Source organism: Calidris pugnax, unplaced genomic scaffold (assembly GCF_001431845.1).
Source record: "Calidris pugnax isolate Ruff unplaced genomic scaffold, ASM143184v1 scaffold435, whole genome shotgun sequence".
In the NCBI taxonomy this organism is placed as follows: domain Eukaryota; kingdom Metazoa; phylum Chordata; class Aves; order Charadriiformes; family Scolopacidae; genus Calidris; species Calidris pugnax.
The window spans coordinates 1,492,545-1,517,062 of record NW_015091240.1 but is presented as its reverse complement, the minus strand read 5'-3'; the positions used below and the strand labels follow the sequence as shown (position 1 = coordinate 1,517,062).

General features: G+C 47.7%; 1 protein-coding gene across 1 annotated transcript in view; it reads left to right on the top strand.

Moving 5' to 3' along the window:
• SLC22A18 (solute carrier family 22 member 18) overlaps positions 1 to 24,518 on the top strand; it is a 62,119-nt gene that overhangs the window by 35,471 nt on the left and 2,130 nt on the right. Inside the window, exons 5-9 of the mRNA XM_014959945.1 lie at positions 1,194 to 1,309; positions 1,801 to 1,911; positions 7,305 to 7,405; positions 16,990 to 17,091; positions 20,844 to 20,964. Of these exons, the coding sequence (XP_014815431.1) occupies positions 1,194 to 1,309; positions 1,801 to 1,911; positions 7,305 to 7,405; positions 16,990 to 17,091; positions 20,844 to 20,964 (551 nt within the window). The remainder of the gene's footprint in view (positions 1 to 1,193; positions 1,310 to 1,800; positions 1,912 to 7,304; positions 7,406 to 16,989; positions 17,092 to 20,843; positions 20,965 to 24,518) is intronic.

Genomic DNA, 24,518 nt, shown 5'->3' with positions numbered 1-24,518 from the left:
TGCCCCCACGACACCATGGTGGTCACTTAGTCTTATGTCCTTCGCGACACCAGCCTTTGGTGTTTCTGCTGGGCATTCCCATCCCAAACCTGTGTCCTGCAGTAGGTTTTGAGCACGTGTTTTATGAAACCTTTCAACTCACAGGGTTCCCATGATGGGGGAGATCTTTAGTTTAGTAGATGATTGCTATCACTGTTAAAAACAAAATATGCTTCTCCCTTTGTTTCTGGCTCAACTCTCCTGAGTTTCAGTCTTCCACCCCTGGACTTTGCTCCACCTCTGTTTGGTAGAGTTAAAGCCCTTCAGAGTCTGAAATCTTCCCACATGCCCTTACAGACTGGGAGGAGTCATTTCCTAATCTTCTCTTTCAAGAGGACAGTGATAATTGAGAACTTATTATTGATGCTATTGACTTTAACGTGGTTTGTGTTTGGGTTTTTTAGATAAATTGTAATTGTTCCTTTTTATCATTGTACAACTACTGCAAATAATTGCTGTTCACTGTGTCTACATCTAAGGATGTGGCCCCACTTCTGTTAAAGATCCAACATTTGGGGCCCTGATGGACAGTTGAAGAGGTGTTGATTTGGTTTGGGAAAAAGTAGGTACATCAGTCAAAGTGGTGTTTACTCACCTCCTCAGAAGGTTTTGTAAATTGTGTTTGTTATTTTTAGCAGCTCCTTTTTAAGTGGCGTTGTATCTGTGGTTTCAGTTCTGGTTGTAGGCTGGGCTGTATTCTACCATCCTTAATCAACTTGAGTGCTTTCTTCACTTTCCTTAATTTGATTTTGCTAAGAAATTTCAAAGAGTGAGATGATACTTAGATGAATGAAACTGGGGATTAGATGGGATTAGATGGATCTTAACAAGCAGATGCTGTGCTTTCTATGGGAAGATTTCTAAGCTTCATTAAACCAAGAGGGGCTCTTTTCCCCTGACATGTACAGATGTAAAAGCATTGTATTATACCCTATTATTAATACAAATGAATCTTGATGGCAATAGTAATCTTTTGGTGAAATTTCAAAGTGTGGCCATATTCAAAGCCCCCATGAAAGGCTCTTTTATAGCCTTATATATGGTGACTTCAAGGATTTTTTTCTTTATCCAAGTGCCCAAGCCATTGCAGGACAGAGATATAAATGTCTTGTTTATGCTATTTATCCACTTACCTGTATTTTTTCTGTTTGCAGCATTTTCGTTCCTATATATGTTGGGCTGGTGGGAAATCTCATAAATACTATGATAGCAATGGTTTGGATCCCTTTGCAGGCTAAACCAAAGTCAGACCATCATGACATGGAGAACAGTAAGTATTTAGTGTTTCTGATAAATAGCACATGAATAGGGATGGGACATTGATATGCTGTAAGGACTCTGCTAAAGGACTTGGGGTTGTATTTAAGGGCAAAAGATGCCAGCCTTGAAATGCTGACACTTTAATGCCTAAGCTGTCTTTGTGGAATATTATTATTCCCTACCTACCGACCACTCTGCTGTGCAGAATTGCAGGTTTCCAGCCCAGTGCTTGCTGCACATCTCAGAAAAGGTGAATGTGGACCCCTGGCTGGGGCTTCGTGTGGCTTCACACGGGAGGCAGACCTGCTGTCTCACAGGGGTTCTCTGCACGCAGACCTAGCAGCAGCTCCCAAACTCCTGCTGTCGGCAGAGAGCTGGTGCTGCAGAGACTCACCTTTTCAGAAAGGTGGTGTTGAACCTGCGCAGACATTCTCAGAGTCTCTTCCTTCCTGCCTCTAACCTGTATAAGTAGAGCATTAATCAATATGTCATTTTCTTTAGGCACATCGCAGTCTGGCAGTGTGTTTAGCATCAGAGAAATCCTGCGCCTGATGAAGTTTCCAGGAGTGATGGAAATTTTCATAGTCAAGGTCCTTGCTGGACTCCCCATTGGTAAATCTTGCCCACTACCCATGATTGCTGATGTATTTAAAATAAGATGATGTACACTTTAGGTCAGGCTTGTCTCAAGTTGCTGAAAGCATGTAGCATTTGATCACAGAGCAGTGAGGGTTCAGTTCCTAACTCGATGCTGGATGCTTTTAAATGCTCTCAGCTACATAGGGTCAAAAACCTGTCGCTTAATGTAAAACAGACTACTTGCTACAGGCTCCTTCTGTGACTTTTGGCAAATCACTTAATCTATCTACCCTGGCTGTAAATGTTTTTTTTCCTGTTGTCTGTCATTTCTATTTAGGCTATAACCTCTTAAGAGCAGAGGGAAATCATTTGTACTCTGCCAGAAACACTGAGATCCTTCTTGATTTTACTTAATGATTTTAAGGGGTATGTGTACATGAACCTTTTTCCCAACAACTGAAAGCTGTTGCTGGATGAGAGGCTGCTGGATGATGTGGCTGCTCTAACTGCCAGCTGCACGCAGAGGTGCCACAGCATGTCTCTTCCTTTGCACACTGATGGTGGTGCTCACTTTCTCTGCTTTGTATATTCTACTCTGGTTTTTGTGTCATGGTAGACAACCGCTGCGACCTCAAACCCATCCCAAGCCCGCCTGTTTCCCTACTCCCTTAGTCAGTTGCTGTCCTGGCACGATCCATGTCTCCAACTGGCCTGGTTATCCATACCCTTGGTCACAATTTAATCATCTTTAATTTTGCCTACCCTCTGTGTTCTCCTCGCTTCCCCCACCCAATTGTCTAGAGATTAATCCAGCATGTCAACCTTGTTAGTGGTGGTGTAAGGAAAGAGCGATGTTCTCTGCCCGTCCACGCAGAGAGCCTTCACGGCTCTTCTCCCAGTCAAACCTGAGTGCAGTTTCTCTTGATTAGAGTTTGAAGGATTGGATTTTGTACTCATCAAAACACGTGCACGTCACACATCTGAACAAACTAAGGCAATTCCCTTCTGAATAAGGATCTTAAGAGAGGATTTAGGGCACCTTAGCTTTTATACTTTGCATCTTTGTCTAATTCATCTGTGTCTGCAGAATCCCTTGAAGTTTGAATAACATGAAACATAATTTACAAATTAAATTCTAATTTGTAAACTGTAAATTCAGTTTACAAATGAAAGCAGATTTGGCTGTGGAGAGTGGCTGAATTGGAAGGGGGTGGCATTTCTGGGCTTGGCCAGGTTCAACTGTTATTCCTTGCTGAGGCTCTGGGGGAACAAGTCTGTCTGGAGCTGTAGAATAACATGCAGGGAACTTAGGGAGAAGTGAAGGATTTCTGATGACTTTTTTTCTTTTTGTACATAGTTGGCATTGGCTGAGATCAATAATGCCAGCTGGTCCTACCCCGACCACTAGAGACAGCATACAGTCTTGATGGTCTGCTCATCCAGCTTGCCCTGACAGTGCTCTTTTTAGGTTATTCTGAAACTAAACTTTTAAAACTTTATTTTTAAAAGTGTTTATAAAATGGCAGCGTGTCACAAATGAGATAGTTGAGTGATGTTTTATGAGGGTTTTCTCTGCTGATTCCGGCTCATTTCTCAGCTTTAAAGTAGTATTCATTTTTCTGCTTAAAAATGCCATCCTGAGACCACATCCATATGGAATCTACACAGTGATTTCCTGTGTGCTCTCCTTTTTCCAAAGACCAGGCGAGATGCACTTTGTTGTAGTCATTGCTGCTGAAATGCAAATTCCTCCCTGTTACAGAAGATGTTCTTCTTTTTCTCTGCACAGCAAAAAAGCGCACTCAACCAAAATAAACATCTCCTGCCCAAAACTGCAAGGGGACTTCTAGGCAAAGAGAATGGAGAAAGTGAAGCTTAGATTTAAGGCAGGACATGGGCTAACAGTCTGTCAGAAATGGCTGGGAATATTTCGGTGAGAGTAGGAATGGGTTCACCAGAGGCATTCCTGCTCTGAGTATAGTGCTTGCACTGTAGTGGGGAGTGATTAAAATCCCAGTGACTTTTATTTGCAGGTCTCTCTTCAGATTACTGACCATACAATGGCAGCTGAAAGGGGATTCGGCCATCACCTACTTCTCTGCTGCTCACAGCTGGAGGCTGAGCTCCTCATGAGTTCATTTACCTTTCATCTCCCGGCTGCAACTGTATAATTAATTAGATCACCCAAATTACAGACGTTTCTCTATTTACTTTGTAAACACGTTTGTGATATACACAGAAGAAAATCTTCTGTTCTTTATGGACCTCATTGTTGTCTAAAATTAGCTTTTTTGAGACCGAAAGAGCCTCTCCGGGAGGGCTGCAGGGCTGGGAACCTCCTCCCTGTGTTGCATAAAAGCAGAGACACGGGCTCTGTGCCTCTTGCAGAAGGGCAGCTGCCAAGGGATGGACGGGCAGCAGTCCTCTCCAGCACAGCCAAATTACATCCTTGACTGACCTGGGAAAAGCGAGTCTCATTGCATTGCGGTAGATAAGAGACGGAAAAGAAAGCACAAGGATGAAAATGTCAAACATACCTTTTACTGACCAGAAATCACCAGAGCCTTGAAAATACTGGTAAATAGATGCTTCTACGAAACTTTGGCTGCCTCATCCTTTTGGAAAACCTGGTTTGAATGCAATCACGTTAGCATCTCCCTCCCATTTTTAAAGGGACTTTGTCACGTGTGGAGCAGGATTTTGCTGTGGGCCCTGGGGCTCTGCGTCCTTTCAGTTTGCAACCCAGCGTAGGATCCCTGAGACAGGCTCCCAGAGGCCATGCTCGCCTTTTTACACTGGCTCTCGGTAAGGTTTGCTAAGCTGGCCCTCCCAAAGCCACGGGTTGCTTTTAGAAATGTCATGGGTTTTTGTTGTTTTTTTTTAAATATGACTTGTACTCCTTGTGTATCTTTTGTGCTTTTCCTTATCTTTATCACATCTCACAAAACATTTACCTGCCGATTGCTGCATAACCCTAGTTACTCATCTCTCTCGTGCCAGGTTTTCTAAGCAGTTCACCCTTTTATTTAGGGTGCACACCCGCATAACAAAAAAAAAAAAGAGGTTTCTGAGGATAGTTTCTGCTATTTTCCATTTTTTCCTGCTGAAAACCTGAGCCTTGCACTGTGAATTGAGGCTTATCCAAGCAGCTCCTGTGTGGGATTTTGGTGTCCCCAGAAGAGCTTGGGGACCCACCACCCCAGTGAGCCCTCCCCGGGGAGGGATACATTATTCACATGGCTGCATTCAGTTGATCTGCAGCCTACCCAGGTAGGACCTGATAAGATCGTTGTAAGAAATGATTGTTCCAATGAGCATAAAATCCTCTGAGTTCTATCTCGGGCTTCCCCTGCAGGTGTCACCAAGAAATGTGTTGCCAGTGGGAGAGACCCCCTTAGTCGCTGAAAGAGGGAGCAGGGTGGGTTTCCCTTGCCTAGTCAGATTTAAGTGACCATGGAGGCACAGAGGTGACTCTCATCTAAAGAAGACACCTTTGCATCTCCAGGGGAGCTGTGCAGTGTGTAACACTAATGAAAGAGCACAGCCTATCCCCCTGCTCCAAAAGAAATCAGCTCATTTGGAGGAGAAAGATCCAAATCTGCCTTAACTTGGTGAGGGACTTCAAAGGGGAGAGGAGCTGTAGAAACTGGCGCGTGATACCGGGAAGAAGCATCAGGTATGTAGGAAGGTCGAGCCCCTCCTAGGCGGTACCTGCAGCGGAGTAGAAGGATGAAGGGTGAGCGCCCGCTTCAATCTAATCTTCCTGCAAGTGAAACGAAGTGCGGTTTTTCTTTCATTTCTTCACGTGTGCCTTTTATAAACATGTGCAACTCTGTTGCCTATTTTGGGTGTTGTGAGTAAATATGGTTATTTGCATGTTACCTTAAGCTGGCTTGAGCTAGAACGATTTCAAAGTAACTGGATAACTATGGGGTGCTCTCCACAGAGGGGTGTGGTGAAGCCATAAATCTTCACGAGCCCCAGCTCCCTGATACCTTCTCCAAGTATCTGGAGAGTAGCAGAGCAGGACGCCCTTCCTGACCCCAGTCCCTCTCTCCCAGTGCTGCAGGGCCAGCTGGGGTGTGGGTATCCCCACTAAGGGGAAAGAAGTGTCTCCAGTGAGCGGTGGAGTTCAGGAAGGTTTTGTGGCAGGTTTTGGGGTGGGAGGGTGGTGGTCCCTTACGGCAAAGGCTCGAGGTGCTTGGAGGGAGGTCCTTACTGCTGCAGAAGCTCCACTGCCGGGCTGTTGGGTGTGGTAGGGTTGTGCTGGTTTGTTAGGATACAAGTCCTCCATGGTGTTTTACCCAGCGATTTGGGATTGATCTCTGCACCCTTCCAGGAAATGCCAACAAGATCCTTGCCATGCTGCAGGATTAGAAACTCACTTTGCCAGGCCACCAGCTGTCTTCTCAGTCCTCACACGTTGCCTCCTGGGCTCTGTTTTCTCCAGGAAAGAGAGGACCACAGCTCCCTATTTACCATCTTTGTACCTCGGAGGATCCTACGAGGAAGGGCAGAACTCCTAAGGTCGTCTGCTCTCTTTTCCTCTCCCCAGCAGAATCAGTGCTCTCCAATGCACAGAGCCCCGATTTCCTACAGTCTTGGCCCATCTGAGGTGCACAAGACACTAGGGGAGGCAGCAGCCTCCTACCCCATACCACTCTTTGAGAGCAATGTTTTGTCATAATATTTTTAATTATTTGACGGCTCTTTGTGTACAATGGGAGCATGTGTACGCGTGTCTGGTTTTGTGTATGTTTGGTGGTGGGGGAAATGCACACTATTGTATTTTCATGTGAGATTAAGTGAGTGGGCATTTTCCGTTAAGCTTTCCAGAAATTGCCTTAATTGAAAAGCAGACCCAACCTGTGGTCTTTCTGTCCATACTTTCCCCAACTGGTTGTATCAACACTGCTATTGGTCCAGGAGAGCAAGAAACTTCATGTGCCACCACCATCACTGCCCAGGGGTGCAGTGAAACCGCTCTATTTAGGCTGATGTCAACAGGTTGTTTCCCAGGCAGCGTTCCCCATGGTGAAAATCTGAAATCAGGCAAAAGGGGCAAGGAATCCAATCAGATTATTTTTATGGTTACAGTCTTGTCTGAACAAATGTTTTCTCGCTGCCTTAATGGTTAGTCTGGCTTGGGTGATAAAAATATTTACCAGTTTATAATAAACAGCTGAATCTACAGCCTACATAGTCACATTATTTTAAAGATGAAAGTAAGGGGGATAAAAAAGTTAACATTTAAAGATTAAATTACTACACTGACTTTGAATAGGATTCTGCTCATGTTTATATCCAGTCCTAGTAACCCCAGGGAGAGATACTGACTCATACTGGAGGTGACTGAGAGCAGGGTCTGGGCCTCTATATGCAGTGCAAGTATATTGATGTATGCTTTTTATTAACCCTCCCTCTAGGTTTCTTCCTGGTTATGTTTTCCATCATCTCTATGGATTTCTTTGGCTTGGAAGCAGTGGAGTCTGGATACCTGATGTCATATTTTGGTGTCCTTCAAATGGTAAGTGAAGTGGAAGTCCGCCTCTCACTGTACCACTATCTAATTTGCTGCCTTTTTGACTCATGCTCTCCCAAATCCAGGTGTAATAGTGACAGGCAAATCCTAACTCTGCCATATAGCACTTGGCTTCAAAACGTAGAAGTGACTCCAAAAAACTTTATTCCCCTTGCCTCTCCTTGCAGATCTTTAAGCTGCTAAAAGGAGCTATAATTTCTTTGGATTTATATTGTGCCCTGGTTTTTGTAACAAAACTTATATTGAAGCTAAAGTGCCTTGACTAAGGGTTTCCCTGGCGAAAGTTAGCTGATTTACATTTACTTAGTAGCGCCCTGTAAATTTATGTAAGTAGATGGTCTTACTGGTGTTTTCATGGATACCTTTAGTGTTGAGGAAGGACTCATTTCTACTGTGTGGAAAAGAGCATAGCAAGCTTGCACTTTAAAAAAAAAAAAACTTAGGCAATGGTACATGATTAAGAGAGTTGCAAAATGGGTAAAGTTGAAAGTGTCAGCTGAATTAGGGAGTAGCAGGGCCAAAAAAATAGGATGCTGTGTTATAACAGAATTTTCCTTTTGGAGGAAGAGGCTAATAATTTTGCAGACTAACAGATGGTTATAAGCAAGCCTCAAGGTAGGAATGCAAGTTAAGCAATATCCTGAAGGAGGGTGGTCTTGTTATTAAATCCGCCTTCATTTTCTGGGCATTGCCACAGAGTTCCTGTGGGATCTGGAGGAGCTTCTCATCTGGGAAATGGCAGCTCCTTCCCTTGTGATTTGGATTTGGCTTAGTGCCCTGATCTCATCACACCTGGGCACCTTGGCATGGCAGCTGACAAGCATGGCTGTGCATCAGCAAGTGGACTCTGCAGAGTGAAACAGCTGGAGCTGAGGTGCTGGTGCCTTCACCATGTCCGTTCCGGGAGGGTGCCTTTGGACTAGCTGTCACTTAGTCCTGTGAGCTCAGCAACTGCTACCAGCTGGATGTGTGCTCTCATTCAGCCTCATCAGAAAGAAAAGCAGTTTGCCACTGGTACAGCATGGAAAGAGTGTGACAAGCAAGGTGATCGGCAGCTGCTTTCCAAAGCATGCTTCTGACCCAAATTCCACTGCTAACAGAGGCTTTCTCCATGTTAGTCTTTGTATGCTTCCACCTAGAGCAGAGGCTGCAGGAATCACTCAGGTTTTAGAGGGTCCGAGTCGCCTTCTGGTGTCTTCTTCCCCATTTGAATGTAGAGGCACTTCCCAAAAGCTATGTTCTTAACTTAGACTTATCAGTTAAATCCTTGTTATATATGTCTACACTGAAATCAAATGTGGGGTTGTGGGTTTAGAGCCAGCTAACGTGGGCAGCCAGGGCAGGAGTGGATTCGTGTTGCTAGATGGAGCTTGGACGCTGCCCTTCTGTCTGGGATACCTGTCTACCTTCACTGCTATTGTTTTCCAGGTTAGTTTGGTTGAAACTACTGTAGATAAGGCTACCTGTGCTGCTGTGCTAGTGCACCCTACAAATAGAAACCTGGAAGATATGGGAATTATAGCATTCACTCTGCTTCCTAACGAATAATCAGATGTCAGTGCTATCCTGACCCTTCTCACAGTCACAGAGTTTCAGGCCACAGAGGACAATAATTCTTATCACCATGCTCTAACCCAGCAGTGGCTACAGGCTCAGGTGCAGCAGCTACTGTGCTGGGGAGTCTTTGCCCCAGGACATGTGGTGCAGAAACTAGCTTTTGTCAGCCAGGCAGTTTTCTTTCATCTGTCTGTGCAGTTTCTGTCCACGTTGGTACACGTATTCTACAGTGCATGACTGTGGACACCAAAAATATAGGAGGGGTGAAGCTGTCATATAGTACTAAGAAACTTGTCCTCTTCATGGTGCCACATTGGGATTTGCTGCCAGAACACCAAAAAGGAAAGGGGGGGAAAAATGCATGATTTTTTTTTTAAATCCCAGGACACCTGATTCCTGGTGGCAGCAAAGCCATGTGGCCTGAGAGTTTGCAAAGCAACTGCTTTCTGCTTTGTCCCTTGTTCTTTCCACTTTGTCACTGGCAGTTCCAAGCTCTGCTCTGGTTTATGCAGGACCAGATCCTCAACTGATCCAAATGATACTCTCACCATCTGGCTTTTAAATTATTGTAAAACATTAGAATTTGTGTCTTTACTTTCAAATCAGGTCTATGGCTAGAACCACCCAAAGATACCTCTTGCAGATAGTTTATGTTTTACAACTGCTTTCTGTTTGGGTTCCTCTAGTGGGAGATGTATGCAGGGAATGCAGCTGAGCCCCAGAGCTGCTTGTGTGCCTTCATCTTGCCACAGCTGGGATTTCAGATGCATTTGTTTCTGTTGTTCAGTGAATTGATACTGCTGGAGATATAAATGCAGATTAAGGTGCAAGCAAATTCCACCAGTCTGGATGGGTGATCAGTGATTAATATCTGCTGACTGGCTTCCTCACTTCACTGAGTAAATTCTAGCTTTATTCATATGGAATAGAATGTTCTTTTCAATTAATTTCATCAACCAGATCCTTAGCTTTGATTTCTCATCCCTTAGTTTGCCTTTCCATAAAATATTGTGGGATTTTTCCCATTCTCCTGGGCTTGCTCTGAGACCTCCTGTTAGAGGAAACATCCGCCTTCTGTTTGCATCCCTCCCTGGACCCACAAATGGGTCACATTTAAGCAGTTCTATAGGTGGGAACAGACGTCACAGAAATGAAGGGGAAAATAAAAATCAAGTAAAGTCCTGTTTACTTTCAACCTCCCCATAGACATTGAACATGGTGCCTGGGCGGTTGCACAGCACAGCTGGCTGATACTCCCAGTGCCATGTCCCGGGGTCTCACCTGCTCCCAGCACACATTGCGTGCATGAAGTGGCTCAGAGATGTACCAGGAACCCCACAGTGAGCAGCAGGGCTTAGCTGAGCCTTTTACTTAGCTCTTCCCCAAAAGTCATTCACCAAGGAAAGCATTGCCTGGGCCACCAATTCCTGTCAACTTTTAGTAGTATCATTGCTTTGTGTTATTGTAGTTCCTATTTTTTTAATGGTATCTTCTAAAAATGAACATCTTCCTCTAGCACAGAAGGTGATGTTGCAGCCTCCTTTCCCAGCCCGACCAGTAATCCCAGGATGACTTGAATAGTGATTGACTCTTCCCACTTTCCTCTACCGCCCCAAGGATATTATGCTCCAATTGCTTAACCTAATTTTTCAACTTCTCATCCTCATTTAACCTACTGTGGTGAGAAGTAGCCAGTGCACTGTAAACATCTCTGTTTCTCACTGTTCCTCGCGTTCAAGCCAGCTGCAGAGCACCTAGAGAGGAGATTTGGAATGCCTTTGGGTCAGTCCACCTAATTTTAAGTAGGCTACTCAAGCACTTTGTCGTGGATATCTCAAACACCTCTTTGCATAGGGAGATCAGAATAGAAACACCAACCCTTTGGAGGCAAGGCATTTGTCACCTTTGCAGGCAGAGCACATTAGTTAGGACGTTAGTTAGGACTAGACTGGCTAGTTCAGGCAGCCCTTCCGAGGGATCCCATCCAGAGCTGCCCAGCCTCACTTCATTATGCTTGGTCCTCTTCTGTCACTTTATGACCCTGCAGGCCACCCAACGTTTTGGGGGGGACAGGATTGGGGGTGCCCTGTGTACAGCCGAAGAGGATCCCTGAAATTTGCAAAGGCAGATTCAAGGAAGGTTGGGTTTTGGAGCCCAGGAGCCTTGTGGGCTATGACTGGCTGCTCCCCAGAACACTTCTCTCAGTTGCTCCCTTGCTGAGCTTCAGCTCTGTTCACATGGGAATGGTTCATGGCATTTGCCAGCAGCTAAGTGCCTCAGCTGGTGCTAGGGGTGGGGTTTGTCCTCACAAGCACTGTGCATGGAGCACCAATGACCACCACTTACGGCACAGGGCATCCTCGGCACCCTCTTCCCTTTGCTGAGCTGGCTGTCCGTGGCATGATCACTCTTCACCCTCATGCTGGCAGTACATCTGCCCTTTGCCACTTGTAGCCCTGCATGGAGGGACACAGGTTGCCTTACTGCTGCTCCCAGCCTGCCTCATGGAGACCTGAGTGGCCAAAAGTCATATGTCTGCTGATGTATTGTTGTAAAAGTTCCGGTGGGAGTACCTGTCCATGGGCAATGGGGGCTTCCCAACTCTCTGGATGGAGCAGGCACAAATTTACTGATCGTGGTTAGTCAAAGAGCAGAGCATCCAATAGCAGGAGATACTGGAAATTGCAGGCTTAAGTGTGGTAAGGGTGGGAGAGGGGCTCACTTCTGGGCTGGGACTGAGCAGAAGGTGTGCAGGGAGGTAATGTTGTAGATTGGGACAAAGAGCTGCTTGATGAGGAAAAGCCATTGCTTAGAAAATGATATAAGACTGAGGCTGGAGCAGGCAGAGTTCTGATGATGAACTGAAAATAGCAAGTGAGGGTTAATTCAAACGAACCAGGGCTCTTCCATGATACTTGAAGCACCCTGATAGTGTGAGGCTGTGCCAGGTGAGTCCAGGAGGAGGAGTCGAGTGGGAGATAACGAAATGAGGAGGGGAAGGCAGACAGCAGGAGGGGTACCTCTGCTCCAGGTGTCTTGCATTGCAGATTCCATGGCTCATGATAAGTTTGAAGCATCTTTATCTGATCACCGATGGGTCTCTAGGCAAGAGGTTTGAGAGCCCATCAGGGATGCAATCCCTCTGTCCTCCAGGGCTGGGCTTCCAGAATCCTCTTGTCTTAGAAGCCATGCAAACAATTTCCCTCATATTGAATGCCTGGGAGTGTGAGATGCCGTTCAATCTCCCTTCAGAGAATAATTAATTTCATAATAATTTAAAATCATTTAACTTTGCATAATGGGCAGAAGCAGACCTAGGCTCTGGCTGTTTTTGGAGTTGTGAGCACAATAGCATGGAGAACTTCCAGGCATAGTATCTGACTTGGAAAATGCCGCCGGAGGATTAGGTAAGTGAAATACATAGAGTCCCTGGTTGGTATCTGAAGTCACATCTGATGCTTAGATTTCAAACTGCAGGAGGGGGTGGGGGAAGCTTTCCTTTAAGAACTTTTTCTCAAAAAAAAAAAGAAGCAAAATGTACCAAACAAAAACTCTGTGTGGGACAAAAGGGTAGATATTTATTACCCTGAGGATCAAGAAATCATAAGACATCTGTTCTATTTACTGAATTTGAATTCATATTGTTATACAAACTCCACCTCTAGCTGTGCAGCTTCTGGAGGGACAAGTTGGTACGGAGTGATCCTGAAAAGATGAGAGAGATTCCTGGAGGAGAGATTTACATTGCGTATCATCTTATCACCAGTCTGTCCCTCTTGCTTTTTTTTTTTTCCCCTTGCACAGCAAAAGAGATGATTAAAGAGCCGGGGATTTAATTACAGCCAGGTATGCCTAGGGGGAAAACCCACTCGGTGAAAGGACCTTGCAACAACAAACAGAAAGTTCTCCAGTTTCCTCGCTTTGAAGGATTTAAGTCTGTGGAGGGGGCGGGTTGGAGGGGGAAAGAAAGTGATTAGGTTGGAGTTTGCAAAACACAGGGTCCTCTTCTCTGTGCAGCAAAGTGCTGTCTTCAGCAGTTTGGTCCTTGCTGTCCGCTCCCCTTCCAGTCCCACCACCCTCCTGCTCCTCTGCAAGACCTCGACTACTTCCCAAGCACTTTTTGGCATTGCTGTGTCAGTAAAGCAATTCTCTTTTCCCCCGCCCAAGGTTTTGCACCACCTTCAGCCCATGCAGAAAAGCCTCATAATTTTGGTTGCCCCCTGCGGTCTGCCCCAGCTGGTGCCCACCTGCGCATCCCACCCCAGCCGGCTGCGCTCGCCCTGGGAACTGCCAGCCGGGCACAATTTCAAAGGCAAGAGATATGGGCCCCGTGTGTGGGAGGCTGCCTCTGATGTGAATCATGCTATCTGTGCTAGGGATGGGGCCCTGCATCTTCTCTGCTAGACTGTATCAGCTTATCTGGGCTGCTGCGCCTGCCTTTCCAACCTTCTCGTGTCTTCATTTCTAGGCTGTTGGGTGAAAGGGAATTTATTTTGTTGCTGGGCTCTATCAGACTATTGATCGGTGCTGATGGAAGAATCTATAGAAACAATCCTGTGTCCACTGAGCATGGAGGACCAGCCAACCATCTGTGTTGCTCCTCTAACCTCTACCAATGAGGTTAGATACTTGCGGGTGCCAGTCCTTCTCAGCAGCAGCTCCATGCAGCAAGGCTAGTGCTTCACAGTTCAAGTCTTCCAAAAACTGGCACCTTCAAACAGCAACAATCTTTTCCATCCTGCAAGGAATTCCTGAAATTTGTTAACAAGATTAAAATGGGCAATTGACTCTTCTAAGCACATGAGAGCTGCTGCCTTCCCAGAAATCAAATACAGTGATAGAGATAAAGAGTGTTTTTCTAGATGATCAGCTGAGCTTGTGTAACGATTCCTCAGTTTGGTGAATCCAGCATAACAACAGGGAGAGATTTGGCCGCTCTTATGCATTTATTGGGAGACTTATTTGCCTTTAAAGAAGGAGAGGGGGAAGCAGAAAAAAGATGAGTTGGTTTATCCTGTGACATGTGTACACAGCCACGGGCACTGCCTGTTATTTCACTTGCAAACAATTTCCTCTCTCTTTTGTTTATTGATGACAGAAGGCATTCCAGCCAGGTACACTGGCTCTTCCCCGACTTCAAAGGAGGTCAGGTTACAAAGGCAAGCACCATCCAGGCAAAATGAAATGCAGGCGGGGAAGGCCCATCGCAGTCAGTCTCAAGGGGAGGTTTCATGCAAGGGAAAAGCCCAGAACACAGCAGCAGGAATAAAAATAAGTATAAATATCATTGCTGTCTTTCCGGTGCCACCAGGGCTTGTCCATGGGAGCAGTGATGGCCAAGTCATCTGGGATGCCACTGCTACCCCCTGGCAATGGCAACACAGGTCCAAAACCTTACACAGGAGAGTGCACATGAACCACCTTTTGCTTCTTCCTTCCCAAATGTGCCTGTGCAGGCGGCTGCCTCTCATGCAAACCAGGGGACTGCGCACCCAGGGAAAATTGAAGGCTGGAAGTAATGGGGCTTCAGGTCTCAATTCAGACTGGAAGTGAGGCCAGAGCTTCCAGTGACTGGAAATATTATCCGGTGCATAAATGAAGGTGTTGGTGTTTGATAGTTTCCAAAATCAAGATGATGGACCTTGCCTGCCTGGGATTTATGGCTGGATCAGCAGTGACCATGCTCTGGATGGAGTCTGGTAACCCCGATAAGCAGTGGGGAGGCTGCAGTCTGTACAACCCAAGGATGGCTGCTCATCCCCGAGGGGGAAGCAGGTGACTTGGGCTGATGCCCCAGGAAAAAGTCCCATTGCTGAGTTGTTTGGTTCAACAGTGGTGTTTTACCTCGTGCTCGTATTGCCACAGCCCAAGTGATGGGGAAGCCCATGCTGAATGTCCCCCTGCTCCACTCACTCTGGGACAGCCCTGGTGGCCTCTGGTCTGCCTATCTTCAGGTCTTGCCAGCTCTGAGTCTGGCTTTGCTGCAGCGGCACTTGTTCCCAATGCTTAGATGCTCCCACATAGTGACAGAGACATTTTTGGGTACACCACTCCCGTAGCAATCACATCAGGCTGCTTTGGGACGTTGCTGATGATATACCCCAATGACTCAAGGAAGGGCAGGGAGCAGGCTGCATCTGCACAGTGTATCCCGATTAAATACACTCTTCAAGTCCGGGCAAATTGAGAAACGTTTTCTTTCCTTGGGTGTCTCAGCAGAGCCAAACTGGGGTTCGAGTGATGCCACCGCTGAGTCAAGCCATGCCCTGTGATGGGGCTCAGCCCCCGTCCCGCGTGACTCAGCACAACCCTGGCCAGGGCAAGCCAGCGGGAGGGACTGGGAAGTTGCAAAAAGTTAATGATGATTCTTCGTTTCAGGAGCGCTCAGCTTAATGAAGCGTTACTCAGCGGCTCCTCCACCCACCTGCCGAACAGGGACTGCCGGGGCTGGTATCAGCCTCCTCCCGTGTCCGCAGCGGGGCTTTTAGCTGGGATGACTCATGTCACCCCATGCATTGTCCGAGCATCACACCACAGCAGGTCCACCAGTGTCCCCATGACCGCTTGACGGGTAACACGACCCGGGAGAGACACATGGGGCCTGTGCCACCATCACACAGCAACTGGGCACACGTCAGCCAAGCTCTCAAGCCCTGCCCGAGGGTGGGGACAGGGACAAAAAGGAGGCAGGAAAAGCATTTACTAGTAACCAAAATGTCTGCTTGCCGCAATGTGCCCGCATCAAAAAAGGATTGTGCTCTGAAACAAAGTGAGAAGTCAAATTTTGATGCTTACCATTAAGTTGTAGCTTGTTGGAAATACATTCAATTTGCAGCTATTGTCCTTTATGTCAATTTTATTTTGTTTTCACTTCATTACTATTTATTTTTTGCTTTTTCATTTTATTTTAATAATTAAATTGCATTTTCTGGACTGCTTGTCATTTCATTTTAATAATTTTCTTATTAATTATGCACTCATTTCCTTTCAGTTGAGTTTGTATTTCACCCTTATGAAATAGTAAGGCTGAGCATAGTTCTTTCCAGGTCCAAGTGGAGCACTAAAGTTTTCTGCAGGCTGGACTGCCATTGAAATGAAGCCATCACACCAACCAAAGCATTTTGAACTAGAGCTCTTCTTTCAAGTCAGAGGGGTTTTCACCGGATCAAACAAACCCTTTCAAGGCAGGGAAAACTTGGTAGATTCCTATCTGTCCCTCTCATGAAATGCAGTCTGTCAGACTTCATTTGCACAGTGATCTCTTCCAGCCTCTGTCCTCTCTTGTCTGCTTGGGCCAATGTCACTTGAAGTATGGGAGATGCCGAACAGAGAAATAAAGGAGGGAATCTTAGCTCTACAAAGCACTGGAAAAGCCAAATGCTTCCTGCGACTTAAATTTTTCCTGCTCCTCATTCCCTCCCCCTCTCCCCCAGCTTTTATTTAAAATCTGTAAAACCAGTTCCCCGTCCCTCACATCTGCGCGTACCGCTGGGGCTGGGTATTAGCATCTCCGTCGTACTTGTTGCCTGTCTAAAAATGATGAACCACACAATTTGTATATTTATAGTTTAAAATAATGGCAAGAGAAGGTACAGGAAAGGAGGCATTTTTCTCCTCTGCATACAAATGTACAGTTTTTCTTTGGACAGACTTGCCAAGAATGAAGATCCTAGTATTAATTGTATTTCACAAAAACATCACGAGTTAGATTCATTTGTATCTGCAAGCAACTTTAGAAAGTTTCAATCACTGCTGATGAGTAAGCAGTGATAGTAAACTTGGGCACTTTTACCTTGAGTAAAGAATTTCGGCTGATGGGATAGGTCTATTCCTAGGATGCAAAACCCTTGAAATACAGGATTGTGTCTTCCAGCCATTCACTGTGACAGTGAGGTCTCTTTTTCCCCCATTTGCTGCCTTTCATTTGCTTGGAGCACCGTAGCAGTTCTCTTTTGAGCTTGTTTAAACTGTTATACTTTGGGCTTAATGGTGTTCATGTGCGTCTTTCCCAGGTTATTCAGGGTCTGGTTGTTGGAAAACTCACTAACCACTGCACGGAGAGGACCCTGCTCAGACTCAGCGTCTTCGTCTTCGCCAGCGTGGGCCTAGGCATGGTAAGGTTTGGCATCAAATCATGCACAGTGCCTTTTAATAACACAGTGACAGAAGGTCCAGGAGACCTGATTGCAAGCTTTACCCCTTGAAAAGCCACCACCAGCTTTGCTGGGTGGTCCCTGGGGAAGGAACCAGCTCTCCTGGGCCTCTGTGCAAACAGAGCAGCGCTCAGCATTAAGTACCACGTCAAATAACGATAAAAAGCCACGTAAGAGTTACAGGGATTTAAAAAAAAATTAATCCCACACAGAAACTCGTTAAGTCCCTCCTGAGTCACTGAATTTGCATAGGATTCCTGCCCTCAGTCTTGTCAGTGACTGCATTTCCTGAACTACCCAGAAAGTAAATGAAGATTGTGGGGTGGGGGGGAATCATTGTGGTTGTACGCTGCTGCGAGGCAGCAGAGGTTGTGTGCTTTTCTTCTGGGGCTTTATTTTTGCCTAATTCCCCCAAGCTGAGAGTATCTGAGGAAGGAGGCAGCAAGGCAGTAATTTTGTTCCTCCCTTTTGGGCTGAGTGATGTTACCCATTGCCAGTTGTGTCTGCGTGGGCAACAGTCAATGCCAATCTCAAATGGCAATTGGAAAACCCAGTTGACGTAGGCCGCTCTGCTGGTAATCGTGTTTGCTCAGATAAGCCACGCTCAGGGAACCGATAGCTCTGCCCAGGCAATGGGTATGGAGGAAGGGTGCACACCGGTCCCCATCAGCAAGGTGGGCCCAAAGGACAATTGAGCCCCATCAGCCTTTTGATGTTCCCTGTAGGATCTGGCCTCGAGCCTTGCTGCTGGGACACCAGTGCTCCTGTCGGGGCAAGTAGGATGGGTGCTATTCCCACAACCACAGGGAGGTCGGGGCCAAATCCTGGAGGGAGTTGAGGCCCTTGGTTCCCAGCTACATGGATGAGATGAGGCACCAATGCAGCTTTGCTACTCTGAGGCTGTCACCTGTCTGAGATGAGACTGGGAAGGGAGGATGGATGCAGACAAAGAATTGGCTTTGCAGATGGATTTTGGGGCTTATGGAGGTGCTGCCAGGTGGTAGGATGCTCAGGAACGGTTCTGCCTGGCTGATGTCATGTGCTTTTGGCTGCATCCATGTGCCACCTTAGCATGGAACATTTGCACAGGGCTTGGGACTCCTGAGCATAGCCTGGGAAGGGCTTTGAAAGTCTCACCGTTGTTTTTTGTTCATGGGTGGGAGAAATTAGGAGGGACCAAGATGGACCTGGCCCATATGGAGCACCTCCAACCAGATGCAGGGCAGGGTGCCACTGGGACTGCTTCCGAAGCCAAGGCCCAGTCCCAAGGGAATCAGGCAGAGGAGCAACATGGAGTAAATGGCTTTTGTGCGCTGAGGTCTCACTGAAAAGGAATGCTGGAGGTAGGAGAGAAAACCTCAATGGCAGAGGAAGGACACCTGGGGCAGCCCAGCTTGCAGTGTCTAACACCCCGATGTGGGGAGGCTCACATTGGCTGTGCGGGGAGGAAAGCCAGGAAGGGAAATCATTTTACAGTTGGCAATTACACCAAGCCCGGAGGGCTGTGGACATCCTGACAGCACGGGCCTGGGGACAAGGGTCAGCGATTACTTCCCACGAGAACTATTCATAGGCAAACGCAGCTGTGATCCTCCTCACTGAGGATGCCTTATTAAAAAGCGCTCTGTTGAGTGGCTGCCGAGAAAACATCCGTTTCTGGGGTGGCTTTCTGTCTTGGCGGGGACGACTGCCGTCACAGCAGCAGGACCCAAATGCATGAAGCTTTTAATCCTGCACAGCCCGCTGCTGAAAGAGCATCCCGCCCACTGCACCCTTGCTGCATCTGGCCTCCAAATGATGCAGATCCCCTCCCCAAAGGATGGAAGTGATGAGAAAAGCTAGCTGTTAATAAGAGACGCTCTGAAACCCATCTTCATATCACTGGGAGATGGGCTGAAGTGTTCTTGGAAGGCGAGCACTAGTGGCAGCAGACAGACAGACAGACAGACCAGCAGCAGTGCAGCTGGGAAGAGGTTGCAGAATGTTCCCAGCCATCAGCAGCTGGAGAAGGGAAGGGGTGGGCTGGGAGCTTCACAATAACACCTGGAAAAGGAGAGGAGAGGAGAGCTGGTGTCTGATCTGCAGATGCAAGCCGGGAACGCGTGGGCAGGGGTGTAGGAGGGCTTGGCGGTTGCGACAGGGAAGTTTTTCTCTTTGTCTGAAGGCACGGCTGTGCCTCGTCCTGCCTCGCTGCCTGCATTTCCCAGGCGTTTGCTTTTTGACCCTGTCTGCTGAAACTCCTGCTTCTGCCTCCCTCACCTGAAAAATGCCATCAAATCTGCTCAGGTTCAAAAGACTGCTTCCTACCCAGCGGCTGAGGAGTAGCAGAGACCAGGCTCTGCCTTGCTCGGTCCTTTCTGAGTCCCAGAGGAGTGAGGAGCCCTCTCCCCTGGTTTTACAGGAGGCACAGACGTGTCTCAGCTCTTTTCTGCTCGCTCACTTCAGCCCATGAGGGAATTCATACAAGGCAGGAGAGAGTTAAAACTGTTTTTTGCCTATGAGCTCTGCAAAATTGTCCTGCAATGACATTTGCCCTAGCAAGGAATTATTCTCCCTCTGTCTGAATGTTTATGTACCAAATACCTGTTCCTTCTGTCTTTGTTCTCCTGTTCCTTAATCAGAAGTGCCTAGATCTTAACCAAAACGTAGGCAAAGAGCCCCTCAGAGGAGAGAAACCTGGCTGTGTGTGAGTCTAGAGGGGAGCTAGAAATAAACCTCAGTATTTCCAAGTCATTAGTGAGCAATGTCTCTGGGCTTCTCCATCTTCTGTAGCCGAGAGGCAGGGACCAGATCTTAGGGAGAGAGAACTCCAGAGAATGAAACTTCTGGCTAAACCAGTGACAGAAATGTTTTCCAGCCGCAATAACACACCTTGAGACACAGGTGAGGGCAGGAGACTTGCAAGAAATGGGGAATTTCCTTTCCATGCCCCAGAGAAATCCATTCATTTGACCAGCAGGGCTTGTGAATGAGCCGAGAGCCGCTCTAGCCCCACGGCTCAGGGAGCTTCACCGCTTTTGTTTCAGTATTAAACAGCTGGAGGGATGTCTCCGCTAAGAATATGTGCAATAACAAAATCATTACTCTCCCTAATTATGCTCGCTAATGTGCACTCATGGCCAGAAGACCTATTCCAGATTACTGAATTCTGTGAATTTATTAGCGAGGAAGCAGCAGAACAGGATTAGAAATCCCAAAGGTACGGCGTTACACAATACACCGTGCTCATTTATTTTGACAAGCTCAGTTTAGTTTTAATTATTTATGATAATGAACTGAAATGCCTTCTCTAGGCTGTTTTGTATAAGTAATGGAGGCTTCCTGAAGTACACCACATGCATCTGCTGTTCAACGTTTCCTCGGGAATTGGACAAGAGACAGAAGACGGGGAAGGGTGCGGGGCCGTCACTAATTCCCAGACGCTAAAAATACCCACAGCAGTGCCGGAGAAACACGCTGCCAGATTGTAGGGTATCATTTGTTACTTGCACTGCATGCTTGGAATAATTCGCTGCAGACAAATGGTGGGCTGTGAAAAACTCTGCAATGGCCAAAGCCGCACCATTGTGTATCAGTTGTGGCTCCCACAATTTACCTAAGTGATGGGTTTAGCTCGTGATGTTTTTCTAGGTTGTTTCCTGCCACAAAGTCACCTCTTGTGCTCTCTAAGGATCCATGGTCCGTCTAATGATCCACATGATCCTGTCCCTTAGGCCCTGATGACGACTGTGTGGCACTACTGCATCGTTGCGGTGCCACTGACGTTCGCGTTCAGCACGCTGGGCACCATCACCGACAGCATCCTCACCAAGGCCGTCCCCTCCTCTGACACCGGTAAGATTCATCAAAAAAGATCAGACTGATCTTTTCTCATGTTTGAGTCCACCAGGTACTTTCCAGCTGACACCACCACCATTGAGTGCTGGGGCACATTCGTGGCGAATGCTCAATTGCCCAGCAAATCTGATTTGGCAGTTGAATGCAGTGGGTGTCAGCAGAGCAGATGGACAGGGACTAGTGGGGCTAATACAGGATGAACTTGAACAACATTGAGCAAACATCCCGTGACCCAGTGCTCCTGGTCCTGTGCTGACATCCATAGTGCCAAACACATTAAGGGAAGCCTCTCCCAAACTCTCCTTTCCATGTGAACCCAAGATATGATCAAGAAAAAGACTCAACAACCGGCTCTTGCACTGTGAGGGTGACCAAGGGGGCTATTCATTCATGCCTGTCAACTTAAGGCATCTCAGGAGGGTAATCTGGATCGCTCTTCGGAAAGATATTTTGCCTGATGCAGTAATTGCCCTCCTCTCTACGTTTTGGCCATGTTTCAGTCAAAGAGTTACCATATTCCTCTGTACAAGGGGGCTGAGTAGACACACAAATCTTTATTCCTGGGGTTTTTCTTCTGTTGACAAAGGAAATAGGCCTACATTGTTATCATGGGAGCCTTGCTCAGTTTGTCCCAGAATGGAGCTGGGTTAACCCAGTTTTGTATCCTTTGCTCAAGCTCTTTCAGTGTTCGCTCCCCAGGCCACGTTCACCAGGAACCTGAGAATCTCTCTGCTCTAGCTGAGCCTTTCTGGGATGCCAGCCTGCACCCTTCACCTTCCCTAGCAGCCATCTCAGCAGATACCTCTGTGTAGACCCTACAAGCACGGGAGTTAGAGTTTGCACAGCCCATTAATGAAGTTTATAAAGCACTTTTGGGATGCTTCTGGATGAAGAGCTTTTCTAAATGTCACTTCAGTAGTTTATTTGTAGAGCTGAATACTGTATCTCCTACAAATGCTGGGAGCCTGTGATTTCTGAGTGTGGTAATTCTACCTGGGAAAACCACTTAGGTTAGGTCCTGGGGAGGTGAGGACTGGGGATGTCCGAGCCCCTCTGCTCAGATGGGAAGAAAATCTGCTGTTTCATGAGTTGGATCGATGTTCATGTGAGGGGGAAGAGCCAGGGGGGAAGGCCACCAAGCAGCTTTGGCACGTACAGCCAAGCTGGACTTCATCCAGGCTCTTCTGAAAGGGACTTTGTGAGGAAAACCGGAGCACTGCTTGGCTTTTAAAGCCCGGAGGCAAGCTTCGGTCAGAGAGGAAAATGCCTCACCCTGCTCCCTGCTTGCGTATGTTGTTAGGTCAGCCTGCGCCTCGGCGGGACGGACAGTCTCCACACGGCAGGCAGGACATAGGGGCAGGATGGAGGCAGCCTGCAGAGTGATTTTTGATAGTCAGGAGGGGCTCGTGGGACATCAGAAGAGCCATGAGCTGTCTGGGGGCTTTCTTCTGCCTGTCCATCCTGGGCTGATGCCATGCCAAATGCTACTACAAATTGCAGAGTTATGTCTGGCTCTACACAGGGCATGATGAGGAAGGATGCTGCTGGCACAGAGTACTGTGGCACCGGGAGAAAACTTTGCCTCCACCGCTCCTCCCTGGCCCTCTCCTTTCAAACCTCACTTCCTCCTTGCAACGTTTTCAAGGGAAGAGGCATCTGATGGCTCTGTGCTTGTTTTGAACGCAGCCGGGCCGGGAGCGGGGCGAAGGCAGGAATGCCTGACACAGCAGAGCCACGTCCCGGCGAGCTGCCTCTCCACAGCAGCTGCAGCAGTGGTGGCGTGGGTGTCTCGCAGAGAAATGTGGCTATTAAAATGCCTGCCATCCGTCTCAGGCCGTGGGTGGCACCCCGCAATGGCTGCTCCACCCGTACAGCAGCTAAAAGGCTGCTCCTTCCTGTGCAAGCCCGTGATCGGCTCTGCAAAGTGAGCACTTCGGTGGAGTATTAGAAATCCCCACTTTTCTAACAGCCTGAAAATCCGGCTTTTGTAAAAGCCTCCCTGTCACCGTGTCAAAAACCTGAGCAATAGCTTGCAACAACTTCTAGTTAATGCAGGGAAATCACACCTTGGGAATTTGCCTTGGGAAACATCACTTTTGAGGCTTGCTGCTGTCTTGTCTTGATGTTTTTTGCCAGCTCGGGGCCAGCAGAGCCCACAGAGGGTTTTCTTTGGGCCAGTGAGAAGCTTTCCAAGGAGGTAGAGGTTGGGCTGAACTCAGGTGTCCATTCTGATTGTAGGGTTGGAACGGATGGGGTGTTGCAGGAGGGATAACCTGTCCGCCCTCACTAGACACTGAGTCACTGTCCTCACCTTTTAAATAGGTGTCTCAGAAAGGGAGCAGTGGGACACAGGATGGCACCATCCCTTGCGCCCATCATCCTGCTTCAGGACCGATGCTGATGAGTTTGCTGCTTGTTCTTTCCTTATGGCAGGGACTTTGCACTGAAGGGAAGAGAGCGGAAATGATTTCATTCGTTTCCCTTTGGTTTTTTTCCCCCCCTCTCCTCATCTTCAAAGGCAGGAAGAGAAAATTCCACCCCATGTGCACATGCTGTTCAGCTGGGGCGTGTGAGCTGGTGGGAGGGCAGCCCCCAGCCTCCCAGCCCCAGCCCCAGCATCCACACAAGCACTCCTTGTCAGCCCCGGTCCCTCCCTGAGAATGGAGGGCTTGTTTCCACACAGAGCCCCCCACCCTGGGGGGAAAGAGGGAGGGAGGAAGCCTGTCAGAGCCTCCCTGCCTAACGGGCCCACGTTTCATGATTTTATTTGCACGTCAGAGGCAAAACCTTAGGAGGAGAGCTTGTAGCCAGGCAGGGCTTGGCACATTGAAACCCCCAGCTTTGCTCGGGCTGTGCTGGTTTGAAGGCGGCCGCTGGCGGCGATGACCTAATCATTAAATTAGGCCCTGCGATTACCCCGCGGGCTTGAGGCTGATCTGGGCCAGCATCATCATCTGAGCGTGGCAACAGGATGTGAGCTGGAACGGAGGGCGAGCCAGGGCGCTCGGGTACAGCAGAGGGTGGGAAGAGGGATGGAGCCGCCCGGCTTGGGGAGCTGCCAGCACCCAACCCTGAAACCTGCGGGAGGAGAGGAGGGCTGGGGCAGAGGGGAGGATGGGCCCCCCGCCGGGATGGGTCATGCCAGGTATGGGAAAAGGGGGGGGGGAAAGCTAGGGAGGGAGGAAAAAAGGGCAGAAAAGGTTCAAAAAGTGGGATAGCCGAGATAAAGAAGGTGAGCAAGTGCGCTGGCAGAGCTGTGCAAAGCAACACAGGGATTTTTGTGCTGACATGGTGACTTGTCCCAGTTAAAGGTCTTGCCTTAAAGGAGATCCATCACATACGAAGATTTAAACAGAACTAGGGTCACACTGGAGAGCCAAGAGTTACAATGTCCCAAAGCTTGAGGGCTTCTAACACGAGGAATCTAATTTAAACCCATTAAATAGAAATTATCTTTCTCAGCAACATGTTGGAGAAGTGCAGAGAGAGAGCCCAGCCTTTTAAGAGGGTGGATTTCAGCTCCAAAAAAAAAAAAAAAAAAAAAAAAAAAA